The sequence below is a fragment of the Ictalurus furcatus genome, chromosome 18 (assembly GCF_023375685.1).
Source record: "Ictalurus furcatus strain D&B chromosome 18, Billie_1.0, whole genome shotgun sequence".
NCBI lineage: Eukaryota > Metazoa > Chordata > Actinopteri > Siluriformes > Ictaluridae > Ictalurus > Ictalurus furcatus.
The window spans coordinates 13,873,310-13,889,045 of NC_071272.1; the positions used below are offsets into that span (position 1 = coordinate 13,873,310).

Consider the following 15,736-nt stretch of genomic DNA (forward strand, 5'->3'; position numbering starts at 1 on the left):
ACAGCCCATGTGAAAAGGAAAATAAATGAAAAGCATGCGACATACAAGCGCAGAGAGGTGGAGAATAAAAGCAAAGCTTGGAGTCACATAGAAACCTGTGGTTATGTGAGCAGCAGGGAGCCATGCACTCTGACTGTGCCTAGGCTTTCACCCTGCTATTAAAGCTTTGTCAGAATTCACAGCCGGTGCAGAGTGGTAGCTAGACGTAATCGAAGCTTCAGAGCACAACCTGCAACCTTCAAGATTAGCTACTCATCAGAGACCAATTCAATCTTTATCTAACAATGCTGCTTGTCTTAGAGCAGTAGGAAATGAGAATGACTATAGCTCTTAAAGAAGTGACTGACCCTGCCTTTAATGACCGATATGTCACATTATGCAGAAAAATCTTTTTCACATGCAAAAAAAATGGACATCTTTAATACCAGAAAAAAGAACAAACCTTTAATGTTAACACTTGTAAATTCACTGAGACATTTGAAGCAATTCACATGTACCTTATGATCACTCAAATGTATGTACAAAGACATGGAAGAGATACAAATCCAGCTGTGTCAACAGTGCCCCCTACTGTCACACAGAACAATTAGCGGGCATTATACCTGTAGGAAATGTCATTCATGCGACCTTCTGGCTGTTAATTCACAGATTAAATCATCTTTTAGTGAAATAAAATGCGGCTTTGTCAAAATTTAATTTGAAAAAAAGAAAAACAAAATCAAAGACAGATCATCCAGCAAACTTATAGTTTCAAGAAAAAAAAATGTTTACTAGAAAACAACAGAGACTGCAGTTTAATTAAGCTCACAAAGAATACATTTCATTTAATCACAAATCATAACATTGCAGTAAAAACTAAAGTCTTTTTAAATTATTTTTATTATTTACTTGTACACTCACTGGCCACTTTAATAGAAACACCAGTACACATATTCATTCATGCAATTATGCGATCAGCCAATCACGTGGCAGTAGTGCATGCACAAAATCATGCAGATACAGGTCAAGAACTTTAGTTAATGTTCACATCAAATATCAGAATTGGGAAACAATGTGATCTCAGTGATCTCAGTGATTATGGCATGGTTGTGATTTCCAAAATCTCTTGGGGTTTTCATGAACAACAGTCTCTAGAGTTTACACAGAATGGTGCAAAAAAGGGGAAAAAACATCCAGGGAGCAGCAGCTCTGCAGGTAGAAACACCTTGTCAGAGAAGAGTGGCTAGACTGGTTCATGCTGAAAGGAAGTGCTGAAACTAACTCAAATAGACACACTGTACTATGGTGAGCAGAAAAGCATCTCAGAATGCTCAACATACCAAATCCTGAGATAACAACAGAAGCCCACATCAGGTTCCAGTCCTATCAGCCAAGAACTGGAATCAGAGGCTACAGGAGTTACTGAAACTGCACAGCTGAAGATCTTAACGTCTTAAAGTGGCCAGTGAATGGTAGATGAGTGGCAGTATTCATCATGGGAAGTGTAATAACTTCAAACACACAGTTTTAGGATATGGTGGTCTTCCATGACAGGGTCATATAACAGGGCTCTACAGCTTTACAGGCACAGAGTGTTCCTGTGGAAATGAAAGACATTGAATTTTAAAGGAATTTTTCAGGGGCGAAAAAATATTCAATTTTCCTCTTGCCTGAAATTTAATCAGCCAAGAAAATAGTTTCTTTACTCTTGCACTGAAAAGTAATGGAAAGTTACCTCAACCTAAATCTTTTCATTTAATACATGACCAAATTGAACAAAAAAGGAAAGACAAAAGACTTTTATGACTTCTGTTAACTGCATTAACCTTGTGAATCCATTATAGCTCTAGATTCCTATAATAAAAATGACAGTAAACCGAATATATGATTATTAAACCCATTTCTAGACATTCTTTTAGTAATTTAAAGCTTTAAAAAGTCAGAGAATTGTATCTAATTGTAAGCATTTATTTCTAGAAGCAAAACCATCTGTGAATAGAATAAGAAAAAGACAACCTTAAAATGTGTAAAAAATAAAACAAACATATAATAAAATAAATCCAGGCTGAATAATACTGTACAGCTAATATCTATTCATTTTTTATGACACCTAATGTTAAAACAATGATACATAAATTTAACATTATAGATTTTCCCCCTGAACTGAGGGTAAGCATCTTACACTGTGTAAAATACGCTAAACCACTTGTGACTATCTTTTTCTTACCTTCTCAAAGATAGTCATCAAACACCTCCTCGTCTAGATTCTCTTGAGTCTCTTCTGTGATTACTGAGCAGAGAGAAAAGACGTCTGAGAGACAAGTGTGTGCAGTACTGAAGTATATTATCACTGGAACAGGTGTACACCATGCATTATTAATGCAAGGGAAAATTCACTAGCTGTGCCTTTGCTACAAACGGTGGGTATTAGCGTGTGTGTGTGTGTGTGTGTGTGTGTGTGTGTGTGTGTGTGTAATATCTGAGATCTTGATGGGACAATTAGCTGGTCCCCGAAAGGAAAAACTGGTTTATTTTTATTAGAAAAACTTTCATTTGAAACTAAAAGAGCCAAAGGGTTTCATTCTGGTTACTGAACTCAAGGTTAGGTTTACCTGCACACTGAGGTTTGGAGTTCTGTCTAGTAGAAGGAGGCAAGCTGAAAGAGCGGCTAATACGTGGAATGTTGCTGTCAAAACTAACACTTTTTGTCCGTTTTCTACACTCAACAGCCAAACGAGCACAGCAGTCTTTATGACAGCTAACACCACACACTAACAGGGGAGGAGAACCAAAGACAGGGTTTTTGTTTTCTTTTTCATTCTGTGTTAATAGTTTTGGTATATTTTTAATTAATAACAACATTCATACCTTTGCATTTGTATCTTTGCTTGTAAAATCCCCACATCTAAAGAAACATCAGGTTAGGTCATACATGAACAATGAAGAAACACATTCATATATATATATATATATACACACATATATAAAATGGCAAAATGGCATTGTTGTGCACAGTGAAGAAAAACATGAGGTTTGGGTGGCTGTTGAACAGGAAGTGAGAGAGCAGGAAGTGGTAAACGTCCACACCCGACTGCACATCATGACTTCTACGACCCTTATCAACAACAAAATCATATTCCTCTTTCCTCTAAAATAGGACATGAGAATCCATTATATGTTTGAATAAGAATTGAAACAAGATTGTTTCACTTTGGTTGGTGTCCAGTGTTTATTTATTTTATTTTTTAGGTTTTGCACTGGAGCCAATGTAGCTTGAAAAAAAATAATGGAAGCCTAACATACTCAAAATGTATTCAGTAATTACATGCACTAATCATCATATCCAGTACTAGGATAAAACTATAAAAAATTAAGCTACTCAGTCTCATTTTTAAAATGAATTATCTTATAAAATAGCAGGTATAGTCTTCTATTAAGCAAATGTAGCTTTAAAGTGTAATTACATTTCTGGTACAATATCACTTTAAATTCTGAGTGGCATGGCTTAGCGGGCAGAGTGATATGCTAATCCAAGATGGCTGCCTCATAATGTTACAGTGTTCAGATACATGGGGAAGTTTTGTTTACATTTATTGTTGACTCCCATATCCAGAGTGACTTACATTTATACAACCGAGCAGTTGAGGCTTTGTTCAAGGGCCCAACAGTGGCAGCTTAGTGGTGCTGGGATTTGAATTCACAACCTTCCAATCAGAAATCCAATGTCTTCAACACTGAGCTACAGCCACCAATATTTAATGTTGATGCATTAATGTAGGTCACACTGTAGGGCTTTTAGTAGCGCAGGACAACATTAATAACAACGTAGCCTCAAACAAAATTAAGTCAAGAGTCTATTACACTGGACTTACGTTATAGGCTATTGTCTAGTGAATTTGAGTAACATCATGATACGTAGCTGAGATTTGATAACATACAGTCATCAGCATACAGAGAAGCAGTTCATTTTGAACAGTTTTAGATGTACATTTGTTTGACAGAGTACAATACAGCAGGTGTGCTTACCAAAGGGCTAATACCATTAACCACGGTTGTCAAGTTTCAATAAAATTCCAGTCCAACTACATCTCAAACACTGTGGTGTAGACGCATTTCGGATGTCCAGACATCCATTCCATAATAGCCCTTTCCCTCTCCTGATCTTATATATGTTAATAGTAATATATATTAATAGAAATGGTTCAGTACATCACAGACACATAGTATGCGCTTACACTTTGCCTTTATTTGGGGGAATTCAGTTAGCTTAATTCCAATTATTTGATAAAAATATATATATATATATATATTGGCAGGCGTGGACTAAACCCAGTTTGGCTAAAAACCATGGACCTGGCAACCCAGCCATTAACGTTCCTTTTCGCTTATTGCTGCCCCAATGGGCCTCTATTAATATTTGTTGCAATCTCCATTTTTGACCACTAGGTGCAATAATGCAATAATCAGTCTATGGCACTAAATGGGGAAGGGAGCATGCTTCAACACAATTGTGCAATCATCTCCACTGTAAAACATTACTGAAGGACTGTATGCAGTTTGTGGCGGATATTACTAGAAAACACTTGAGTCATTTAGCGACATTTTTCATAGCCCCTAAGAAAAACCGAGAAAGAAAAACTTGGCTGATTTGACTTATCAACTGATTTAAGGTACATTTGGGGTGGAAAATTGGTTAAATTTGTTCTTGTTCATTTATTATATATTTAATATATTATATATATTTGTTCATTATTCTCAACTGTATTATCTTACTTAATTAATCATATTCAAAATGTGTGTGCATACTCACAATGCCTGAGCAGTGCTGGCAGACTGTGGGCTTGAAGCAGTTCATGGCAGTGAACGTGTGCACAAAACCCATCTTACAATTCAGCATGGAGTTGGCCTTGGCGAAATACTTAATCATCTCCTCTCGGCTAATTCTACCATCCCTTTAGTTTAAAGACAAAAATGTGAGATTAATCTGTATGGCACATGTGTCAAAATGTGAGAAAAAAAAAACCCCTGAGAAACTCATCCGACTCGACTCACTGGTTTTGGTCGAGGTCATCAAACTTGCTGAGGTAAGGAAAGTTGTTCCTGATGCTTTCAAACTCCTTTTGAGTGATGTGGCCATCCCCATCCGTGTCAAAGTTTTTAAAGACAGACTGAAAATAAAACAGTGGATCAGAATGCGCTGGCTTGTTAAAAAAAAGCAACCACAGATTAAAAAAACATTTGTCATGGGCGAGTAACCTGCCTCCACCATCTTCTCTATGTGTTTGTTGATGATCACTGGATCAGCCTTGGGTTTGATTGAAGATGCCCACTGCTCTATTAGAGGAGATTGTGGGTTTGAGCTGGATGCCTAACAAGACAAAAATAAATGGAGAAGTCAATATAGCAAAATATAGCATGGCACTGATGGATTTGTACAAGTGACTCCTGTCTGAGGCCTAAAAAGAATAATTACAGAGTAGTAGTCCAATTTCCCAGCTGCAAGCCAGGGTTATGCAATCAAAATCAGTATATTAATCTGTTAAAACCCTGTCTTAAATGGTAGTAATTTGCGTCAAGTTTCTGTCACACGTTTCTGATTATGGAGTGCCGATACCAGTGGAAGGGACTCACTGATAATTTTAGGCTGCGTGGTTCTCTCTGCAGCGAAAGCTGATAGATCTCTTCCTCTGTGTTGTACTGGTCCAGAGACACCTAAGCTCGTTGAAAGAGAAAAGCTTCCATTATAATACAAAAACAAAGTTTAAATTCAGTGAACAAATCTGATAATTGGTTAATGTAGCAAAATTTCAGGCATTATAAAAGGATACATTTTTCATTTTTTTCTCAGCCTTTGCATGGGAAATGCATTTCTAATGCTTGGATATTAACCAGTCCATAATCCTCCTTTCCCACTTCCAATCTTCATAATATATCTTACAATAGATGTAATGGTTCTGTATATCATAGACTGCACTAACACTTTACCTTTACAGAAATGTATTAGATGTAATGCCAATTATTTGCTACAAAACAAGAACTTGGAGGCAGTGGAGTATTATTAAACTATCCCAATAAGGAGTAAAAACCATGAACCTGAAAACTCTGTGATTTACTGCCCTGTCTACTTCTCCTTTCCCACTGAAAAACGATGTTCCTTCCCCAGTCAGACCTCTGCTAGTGCTTGTTGCAATTCCCAAAGACAGCAGCTAAGTTCGTCTTTAAGACCATGCTTGACCACATTTTTTAGCCATGGACTCACAATGAGCAGGTTGAGGAGATCTGGGTTGGCATCAATTTCAGGTGGTGTGATCTGGATCAGTGCCAGCTCCTGCAGGATGGTATAGAGTTGATTTGTCTTGGTGAGGTTGACTCGGGTTTTCTCCGGGTCAGCCCAGTCAGGAAGGGCAACGTGAACAGCAATCAAGTCTTTCAGGTGCACACCCAGGATGGGGAAACGGAAGCCAGTGCACTCTGAAAAGCGCTGTCGATAGCGGCTGTAGTTCCCGCTGGACGTTATCAACTCCACAAGGCCCTCAAACACCTGATAAAACATAATTGAAGCTGTCAGAGATGTGGAAGTGTTAAATAGTCAGTGTGACAAAAGACTCAAAAAATGGGGAGATAAGGAGGCACTCCTGAATGGCCATGCCATGGGAAATACTGCACTTGTTGGCCTAATAACAGGGCCATTTCTTATTGGATGACAATATAAAATGTGCTTCCAACATGGTTATTCATACATTTGTCATCACTTTCATAAGGGAAAGACATATACATTGGAAAAACCTATGCTATAGTGATTACATCTGGATGTGTGGATGTCTTTATTGGAAAGAGACAGTCTTTACCTTTCGAGCATCACTACTAATAAGAGCCTGAGTGTCTTTTAGTCTCGAGATGGAACTGTTACTCAGACCGCCTACCACTGCCATTAGAGTGTTAAAGTTCTGCAGCTCCAGCAACCTCTGAAAATAAACAAACATACAAACAGGCAATATTACTGGGCCTGTATTCTCAGAAGATGCCTTGCTAAGTCACAAGTCTTGGTCTAACCTGGGCCACTTTAATGAAGTCACAGATGACGGTGGCTCTCTGCTGGGCTGTAGGTTTACTGAGCACCATCATTTGTATCCACTGTGACACCTTGTTGAAGAGGGTTATGAAGCGCTCCAGGATGGGGTTATCCACAGTGCAGCCCTGCATCACAAAGCTGTGGTAGTCCTGGAACTGGAGACATTCAATTTTCAAGTCAATTTAATTTCTATAATGCCTTTAACAATAGATATTGTCACAAAGATGTACACTTATGGGTGACACCAGATAGTCAGAGCATAAATTCTTCTTCTTCTACAACTCTATACTGTAAAGTCTATAAAGTATTTGAATTTGAGTAGTTTAGTCTACCCAACTATTGTTGTATAGCTAGCTAGCAAGGAAGTGGTTATATGGCTAGCAAGATAAGTTAAATAGCTGACATTAGTAGATAGTCAGTGTCATGTTTCATACACAGCAAAATCACCAGTGTTGATTTAACACCCACAGTATTGAATTCACACCCTACAGGGTTTATATAAGTCCACTGGACTCATATATCTCTGGGTGTTAATTCAACACCAGGGATTTTACTGTGCTTAAAAAACATATGAGCTGATTTTTATTGGCAATGGATTTGTACTGCAGTTTACCACAGTTAAGAAATGGTATTGTCCATTGTGGTGGTAATTTACATCTATCTTTCTGACACAGCTGAGGAAATATTTTTCTGATAACTACTATAGTTATTTAGTGTGAGTAAGATCTTCCTATTTTGTCTTTATTTTCTTTGAATGTGGTGAAGTCTTTATTGTAGGGGTGAGACCTTCCCAAACAAACCTTCCCAGTAATTGTCACATTTTTGCAGGTCAGGTTTGTGCCTCACCAGGATCTTGCAGAAGGATTTGTACTCCATGTAGGTCAGGTGCTCAGCCAGGGTCGAGGAGTCCAAGTGGTCAAATAGCAGAGAGGTCTTACTCTTCTTCTGAATACTCGAGGACAGCTGCCGCTTCCACTCATATGATGGGCTGAAGAGAGCAATAGATAGCGTGTATTAGCAAACTCATGTGGGCAGGCATGTGGTTATCACAGAGGTCTAACCATGTTATGATTACCTAAAAACATTTGTAATATACCTTCCCAAAACTGACATACGCAGCTGCATGAATTTGTTCACTGGAAGATCTACAGCTATGGTTCTCAACCCCAGGGGTCCATGAAGCATAACCAGAGGGTCTATAATTTTTTATTTTGTTACTGAGGTTGAAATCACAATCCATTATTATCAAAGATGAGTTCTTGTAGTTATTAGGCTGTTTGATAAGTTGCTTAAATTAAAAATGGATTTAAGTCAAACATTATCTGAAAAACAATTAGGGCTATAAACAATGTCAACTTGGATCTGTTTTTTTTTTTGGCGGAAATTCCTGTAATGATCTCCAATTAGTTACCTGGTTCAATCCTGAGCTCGGGTAATTGTGTGCGTGTAGTTTCACATGTTCTTCTAACGTTCATATGGGTTTCCTCTGAGCTTCCTCTGGGTTCTCTGTTTTCCTCCCACCTCCCAAAAATATGGGGTAAGCAGATTGACTATGCTAAATTGCCCCTAGATGGTAAATGGTCTGACTTTACATGGTGTCTCATTCACCCATTCACACACAAACTCACACACCAAGGGTAGCAGAGCTGCCATGCAAGGCGCTAACTTGCCATTGGGAGCAACTTGGGGTTCAGTGTCTTGCCCAAGGACACTTTGGCATGTGGTGTCATGTGGGCCGGAAATCGACCCGCCAACTCTACAATTAGTGGACAACCCGATCTACCACCTGAGCCACAGCCGCCCTAGGTGTAAACGTGTGCAAATATTGGGGCCTGCGATAGACTGATCTGGGGTGAATTCTTCTGCCTTGCATCCAGTGTACCCAGGATAGGCTCAGGATCTGTCACAACCCTGACCAGGATAAAGCAGTTTTTGAAGATAAATGAATGAATGCAGCAGTTACTTAGATCTCCAGAACACACAGATATGTGGATAAATGATATGATCTTCATGTTAGGACTATCTCCCTGTACTTGTGACTCTATACATCAAAAAAAAAGGAAGTGGATGGCTGTAGTTTGCTGTCTGACTCACACACTGTCTATGTCTATGAGTAGACTTCGCCTCACATCACCATTCTGCTCAAGCAGTTCTTTCAGACAGCGGATCTGCTCAGCCAGCTCTGGGTTCAGGTCAAACTCGGCTGGGAACTCGCTCATCCAGTACCTGAGAGAAGCGAGACAGTGCGAGAGAGAGAGAGTTTAGCAAGGCATGAAATAGGTCTCCATGCTAAATGAAAACAATGAGTGCTTTGGGCGGTCCTGCCACAGCCATTTTCAGTGAGCTGCGATGCTATAAGGGTGCATCAAACTGAACAAGCTTTATTTACAGGTCAGCAAACAAATTCGATTCTTGATTTGATTCTTGACTTACTTGACAAGATGACAAATCTGAGAGCAGCAAGCAGCAGAGCAATTCTGAGACCTGTTATGCTGTTACGGTAAATCTCCATTTTGTCAGTGTAATTCAATACAAGAAAGGTGTTAAAAATGAACATGTGACAGTGCCAAGCATTTCTCACGGTGACAGCTCCAGCACATGACAAACTACATGCAATGCAGAAAACTTGACATCCAAGAGAGGTAAATTATGCCTTCCAGGCAGTTATGATGTTAGGAGGATGAAGTGTGGGGTGCAGACTGCAAAGTAAGTACAGCTGCACATGATATCTGTTATGTGTTATGTCTGTTAATCTTCATCACAATACTGGTCATTGCTATACTGTTATCGCAGAGATCTGTAAATTACAAATAAGTAATTTAACTTAAATTTTAATTGATAATTATTGCCATTAAAAAAAACAAAAAACAAATGTGGGGACAGAATTTTTAAATTTGTATTATACCACAGCACTGTTGAATTCTCAACTCTGATTGGGCAGAAGGTATTATATTAATTATTTACAACAACTGCCGTGACAGTAGTGCTGGCTGCAAGGTTTCTACTAATGCACTCTATCTAATACATTATTCTTTCTATAGTAACACCTCAGGGACTTGTATGGCACACACTCCACATAATCTAAGCTTAATAACAAACAAATTAAAATAAGTTGTTATTTAACAAAGAGTAATGTCTGATTGTTGATAGGTGAAGTTATTGAAGGAGTCTCCAGATGTAAAGCTGGAACTAACATGAAAAGCTACCACTACCATTACCCTAAGCGGCCATTCATTATTAATTTTTTCTTCCTTGTTTTCTCATGATCTCGACTTAATTTTCTCGTGATCTCGACTTAACAAAAGTTGTGATCTCGACTTAATTTTTCTGTGTACTTGACATCCATTGTCAAGTATTGTCAATGGATTTTTGGTTAAATGCCTGAAATAAGGTCTGGGGTTAACACAAGCTCAAGATATGTTCACGTTTTATACTACGACATAAAATACATCGGTAATACCTCACTCATGATTTTGTTAAGCTTTTACGTGTCTTGAAAAAGGCAGTTGTTACAGGACTACAGAGGTTGTCGGGGACATTAAACGTCATCACGGCGAACAGAAAAACTCATCTACTACAGCCTCGTTGTGTTTACACTCACGCTCTTGCAAACTTTCCAACTTGTAGATTTATCAATTTATAGTATTTTCCATATTGTAGTTCTTTTGTAAATAAAGATTGAAAGAGTTGTCGTAGTTCGTTTATACCCTAACTTTAGCTTTTTACTTCTGGTGATTGTATTTAGGCTTCAAAATTCATAAAAGTTGTGTTGATATGTGAAGATTATCTTGTTGAACAAAATGTGTAAGAATCATAAATGTTTGTTGGTCTCAGAGCTTATTTTCTGCAATAATCTAAAAACCATTGTAAAAATCCTATTGGATTTTTGTTGAAGGAACCAAGGTGGTGCTACCTTCCGGGGTGGCCTACAAAAATACGTTATCCCTGCAGGATTGACGACTTCCACGTTAGTGGAAGGGGACACTTGAGAAGGGGACACTACTCTATCTTAATGCAGAGATAAAGTCCATCTCTACAGCGGGCAATTATTACATTTATGATGGCAAAGATGCCAACGTGCATGTCACACCAGTCCCATTCACAAGTTGCAAGACTTTCTCAGGATAAAATTACGGCGTGAGAAAACAGCTTTTGGTTATTTTAAGATCATGAGAAAATTAAGTTGAGATCACGAGAAAACAACATAGAAAAAAAATTAATAATGCATGGCCGCTTACAGCTTACATAACAAGCTGTGTATTTTTATCTTTAACTTCAAGAGAGTGGAAAAAAGAAAGACTGGTGTGAGAATGACTGCGAATAAGTTAGTTGTAACAGGAACTAACTCGTTTCAGGGACATTCCACAACATTAAATGTAGCTATAAATGGCTTAAAAGTATGCCATTAAAAAAATTGCTGCCAATTGCTGAAAACACTTCAGGAGATGCTTTTGATGGCAAATACTCAACATCTGGGTGGTAAAAGTCACTCTTCTTTGTCAGACCACACATTTTTGCAGCTGTCAATAAACTACTACTCAGAGGAAAACCCCTGGCTTCCCCAGAAACACAAAAAACAAATGAAGCAGACCATGAATATCCAACCAATCAGTACAAGGAGGTGTTCCTACTTACACGCCAATCATTTCAGAAAGCTCCTGCTCTCTCACTAGCATTTAGGAGTTATAGTTTAACCAGCACACATGAATAAGTGTTTTGGGGGCATGGTTTTAGATAGATTTGTTTCAAAATCTCAAATCCACTGACTGCAGCTTTATTTTGTTCAAATTAATGTAGGACAAATTTTAAACGTGAGATCATAAAATATATAAAAGATCTAAATATACTGTTATCACAGTGTATTGCAGTCTAATGCCAGCGTGCTATTTTTGTCCATACAGTGTAGAAAAGGATACTTCAGAAGGAGTTTCTTGGCAAAATCAGTGGAGGAAATGTACCAAGGATGCATCATGAGGAACAGCCGCACCGCCGAGGCGTCCTTTAGCACTCCATCATCTGTGAGAGAGAAAATTAGAAAAAGAGCTTTGAGCGAGACTCGGATGCATGATTAAATCGTGACTTAAGTGTCTACCCTCATATCTGTTCCTAAATGAATGAGAAAGACAAAACAGAACATTGAGTGGTTAGGAAAAGAGAACTTCATTCACACGGACACAGAACGTGAGGGAATCCCTCTAATCAGTGCAGAGAAATGTCTGGCCTGGATCTGAGCTGCTTGATCAGTGAGCTTACATGAGACAGAGGGGGACTACTGACCGAAAGCTTTGATGCAGGCTTCCACCAGTTCTTCCACACTGGCTGACTGATCCGATAAAACGCTCTCCATCTTCCTTTGCTTCACTCTCTTTTTCTCTCTCTTTTTTCTCTCTCTCCCTCTGCTCCTGTTTTCTGCCTCTCGATTTTCCACGCCTCTCTTTGATCCGCCTTTGTCACTCTACAAATACAGTACAGCAGATGCGTGCAAAGCAGAGCAAACATTCGAAAATAAAAAAGGAGCTCAGGACAATTTATATGGATATGAGCGGCATCAGTAATTCACATGCAACTATAAAAACTCCTACACCCACAGTTATTGGAGATGGCTGAGGTTCAAACAACAGTGTATTATATAAATAGCTAATAATAAAATAATAATAAAAGGAATAGAACAATCAACACTTCTAAAATGATTTAATACTAATACAATAAGTCATACTTACTTACGTTAAAGGCTTGTAGCAGAAAGATGATACGGTTATCCTGTTAAAAACAATAATAATAATAATAATTTCCCAGACTTGTGAAAAAAATAGTAAGATACAGTGTACTTGAAAATGTGAGAAACTAAAGACACCCAAGAGCAGGGGCTCACTGTGATCACATCTGTGTGTTACACTCAGTTTCCGGAGTGTTGTAAAACTCACAGTCCTTGCATTTCCTGTTTTTAACCGAATGGTTCTTTTCACACGTCCTCAACACAACACCCTCAAAGCACTCAACACACTTCCACATCGACTCACACAAGATTTTTCAACAAATGGAATTGGTAAAAAGTTATAACTATGATCGTAATCCTCAGAATCATCAGCCACTAGCAAATTTTTGGGTTGTACTTGTGCACAGGGGTGGAAAATACTTCAGTAATTGTACGTAGTTACTATACTTAAGTATTACATTGCCGTATTTATACTTTACGTGAGTATTACTGAAACTGAATACTTTTCAAAGTGATATTTAAAAATTCTTACATTTTTATCTAGACCTTTAATCTTTAAAGCACTTGCTACAAATCACAAAGGTCTCTTCTCTTATCTAGCCAATGTCTGCATGTTATATATCAATCAAATTCATTGATGTAGAAAAACTGTCTAGAATTGTGTCAGTTTGCCATCTGCGGTGACCTTCTCACACTACACGATGCAGTAAGTGTTAGAGCTTTCCATCTGCATTTGCATATGGATAAACTACCATGTTGAATTTGCGGATGAGCACCTCGGTCCTACCTCAATAAAATGTTCCAATATGCTGGAGTAAGCAAAGAATCGTCTCCTTTGCCATCAAATTTGAGGTAATTTTCACAAATTTACTAAGTGGATATATTAAACTAAGGTTAGACTGTTTTATTGCTAATATGAGGTTAGACAATTCCGGTAGCTAATGAAATTGGCTAGGCAGCAAGTCAAATTCTAGCTAATGATAAATATTAGTTATTTACAGGATATTTAACTTCTGATTAATTCATTAGCAAAGTACATCGTGTTAGTCATGCATGTCACAAGCAAACCGTTTTCTGGCAAAACAGCGTAGTTGCGTACAATAGTTTTATATAAGTAAGAAAAGTTGGTCTTCATACATTTGCTTTTTAGTTTGAGTACAAGGGCCCATTAAGGCATTAAAATGGCAATTGCATCATCACAGAAGCTCCTTTAACTTTATTTCCATGCACCACATGAATGCAGCTTTATTTCATCACCATTATTTAAATGTATGCAGTAGTATTTTTTTTCTATTTATTGGAGGTATATCGAGTTTTTTATTGTTGAACTTCCACTGAGAAAACACATTTAGATGCCAAACTTGTTTTTGAGTTACTGAGATTTGGGTCAAACCCGTTCAATTCAAGTAATCAGGTTGTGATTGTCACCACTGTGCCTAAAGTTATAAAACAATGACAGCAACAACACAAAAACTTTGAGAACGAGTACATTTTACAGAAACTGCTGATCTCATGGGTTTATTTTGCACGCAACAGTTTCTAAGTTTACACAGAATGGTGTGAAAAACAAGCAAACAAAAAAAAAAGCATCCAGTGAGTGGGTGAGAGGTAGTGCTGCAGACATAAACGTCTTGTTGACAGAGGAGGAGTCAGAGGAGGACTGGCAGACTGTTTTGAGATGACAGGATGACTATGGTAACTCAAACTACTACTTTTTACAACTGTGGTGCATTGAAAAGCACATCCGAATGCGCATCAAATCTTGAGGGTGATGGGCTGCACCAGCAGAAGATCACGTCGGGTTTCACTCCTGTCAGCCAAGAACAGGAATCTGAGGCTACAGTGCACACAGGCTCATCGATACAAGATAGCTGAAGGTTGGAAAAAATGTCACCTGGTTTTATTATTGAATAATAGAATGAATGAGCAGGTGTACAGGTGTTCCTAATAAAGTGGTTGGTGAGTATATACTGTACTGGTACATATCATGTTCACGTAATTTTCACATCATCCACATTTAGATCTTCAGCCAATAAAATGTTTCCTTTAAGTGGATACAGTTGCTCTGTGCTGCATGATGTGGTCTGATTGTTATTGAAGTAGCTTTGGGTCACGTGGGAGTGCAAGAGCCCCCTAGTGGCTGTGTGATGAAAATGAAATGACTAACGTAACCTGCTTTCACCTCTTTAAGGTGGCACTTCAGGTTCAATTATGGAGCCTAATGTAAATAAATTTTTACGGTTAAACTACATTCACATTACCATGGAATAGATACACACTAAAGGTAAAGAAAAAAAATCATACACTTGACGGTACCACCCCAGTGACAAGGAAAGCTTAGCTTTTATTCTGGTACAGTTTTTGAATGTTCAAATTGTCTAAGCTTTCCTGCCATTGATAAAACAAAATCCCCAACACCTGATACTGAAATCCTCAAGGTGTTGAATGTCTACATGTGAAGGAAAAATGTTTCTATCATATTCTAATGTTTCTATCACTTTTTCATTTATAATGTCAACTCACTCTTAGTATACTTCTAACTCCCTGTGCTGCTGTAATAGGTGAATTTCCCTCTGGGATGAATAAAGTGCTCTATCTATTTATATTCATATTCTAAAACAGCATGGCCTACCCTTTTTGTAAAGCCAGACAGAAAGGCATATTTAATGCCATGTTTGATCAATTTGAGAAATATTTTCATTTCATTTAATAACTGGACTATAAAAATCTTCCATCATCAACAAATTCTAGTATTGTATTAACACAGTATACTGTGTAACTATAACTATATATAATAACTATATATTAAGATGTTGGTCTATGTAAAATTCTATAATCCATTTCTTACAGCCATTCAACCATAACAGGGTTTAGACAGCTTTCAGTTTTTTCCAAATTCATACCTAATCTTTTCTAAAATTCAATAGGAACAAATTATGCAACAATCACTGAGGAAAAACACCACTAAA

The 15,736-nt window shown here is 37.9% G+C and overlaps 1 protein-coding gene across 4 annotated transcripts; it reads right to left on the minus strand.

Annotated features, from left to right (window-relative positions):
• Window positions 1-431: 431 nt before the first annotated feature.
• Window positions 432-13,974, minus strand: rasgrp2 (RAS guanyl releasing protein 2 (calcium and DAG-regulated)). 4 transcript variants are annotated; one of them, XM_053648542.1, is made up of 17 exons: window positions 12,776-13,974; window positions 12,329-12,506; window positions 11,968-12,067; window positions 9,485-9,535; window positions 9,146-9,277; window positions 7,898-8,039; window positions 7,033-7,206; window positions 6,828-6,944; window positions 6,239-6,520; window positions 5,611-5,691; window positions 5,240-5,347; window positions 5,032-5,147; window positions 4,790-4,931; window positions 2,848-2,884; window positions 2,592-2,750; window positions 2,207-2,269; window positions 432-1,577 (listed from the first exon to the last, which is right to left on the minus strand). In XM_053648542.1, exons 2-16 carry the CDS (start codon window positions 12,396-12,398, stop codon window positions 2,211-2,213), a joined length of 1,770 nt encoding a protein of 589 aa, XP_053504517.1. In that variant the 5' UTR covers window positions 12,399-12,506; window positions 12,776-13,974; the 3' UTR covers window positions 432-1,577; window positions 2,207-2,210. The 4 variants fall into 4 exon arrangements, with proteins under 4 accessions (XP_053504517.1, XP_053504516.1, XP_053504518.1 ...); XM_053648541.1 differs by having other exon boundaries at window positions 12,772-13,974; XM_053648543.1 differs by lacking the exon at window positions 2,592-2,750 and having other exon boundaries at window positions 12,772-13,974.
• Window positions 13,975-15,736: the final 1,762 nt, after the last annotated feature.

Bases quoted from the DNA above. Each gene is read 5' to 3' on its own strand.
- rasgrp2 (XM_053648542.1), bottom strand. From the start codon at position 12,398: ATGGAGAGCGTTTTATCGGATCAGTCAGCCAGTGTGGAAGAACTGGTG. The intron at 5,348-5,610 runs GTGAGTCCCTTC...TTGTCTTGTTAG, and splicing joins CACGCAGCCTAAAATTATCA to GCATCCAGCTCAAACCCACA. The intron at 2,751-2,847 runs GTATGAATGTTG...CTCCCCTGTTAG, and splicing joins GCAAAGATACAAATGCAAAG to TGTGTGGTGTTAGCTGTCAT.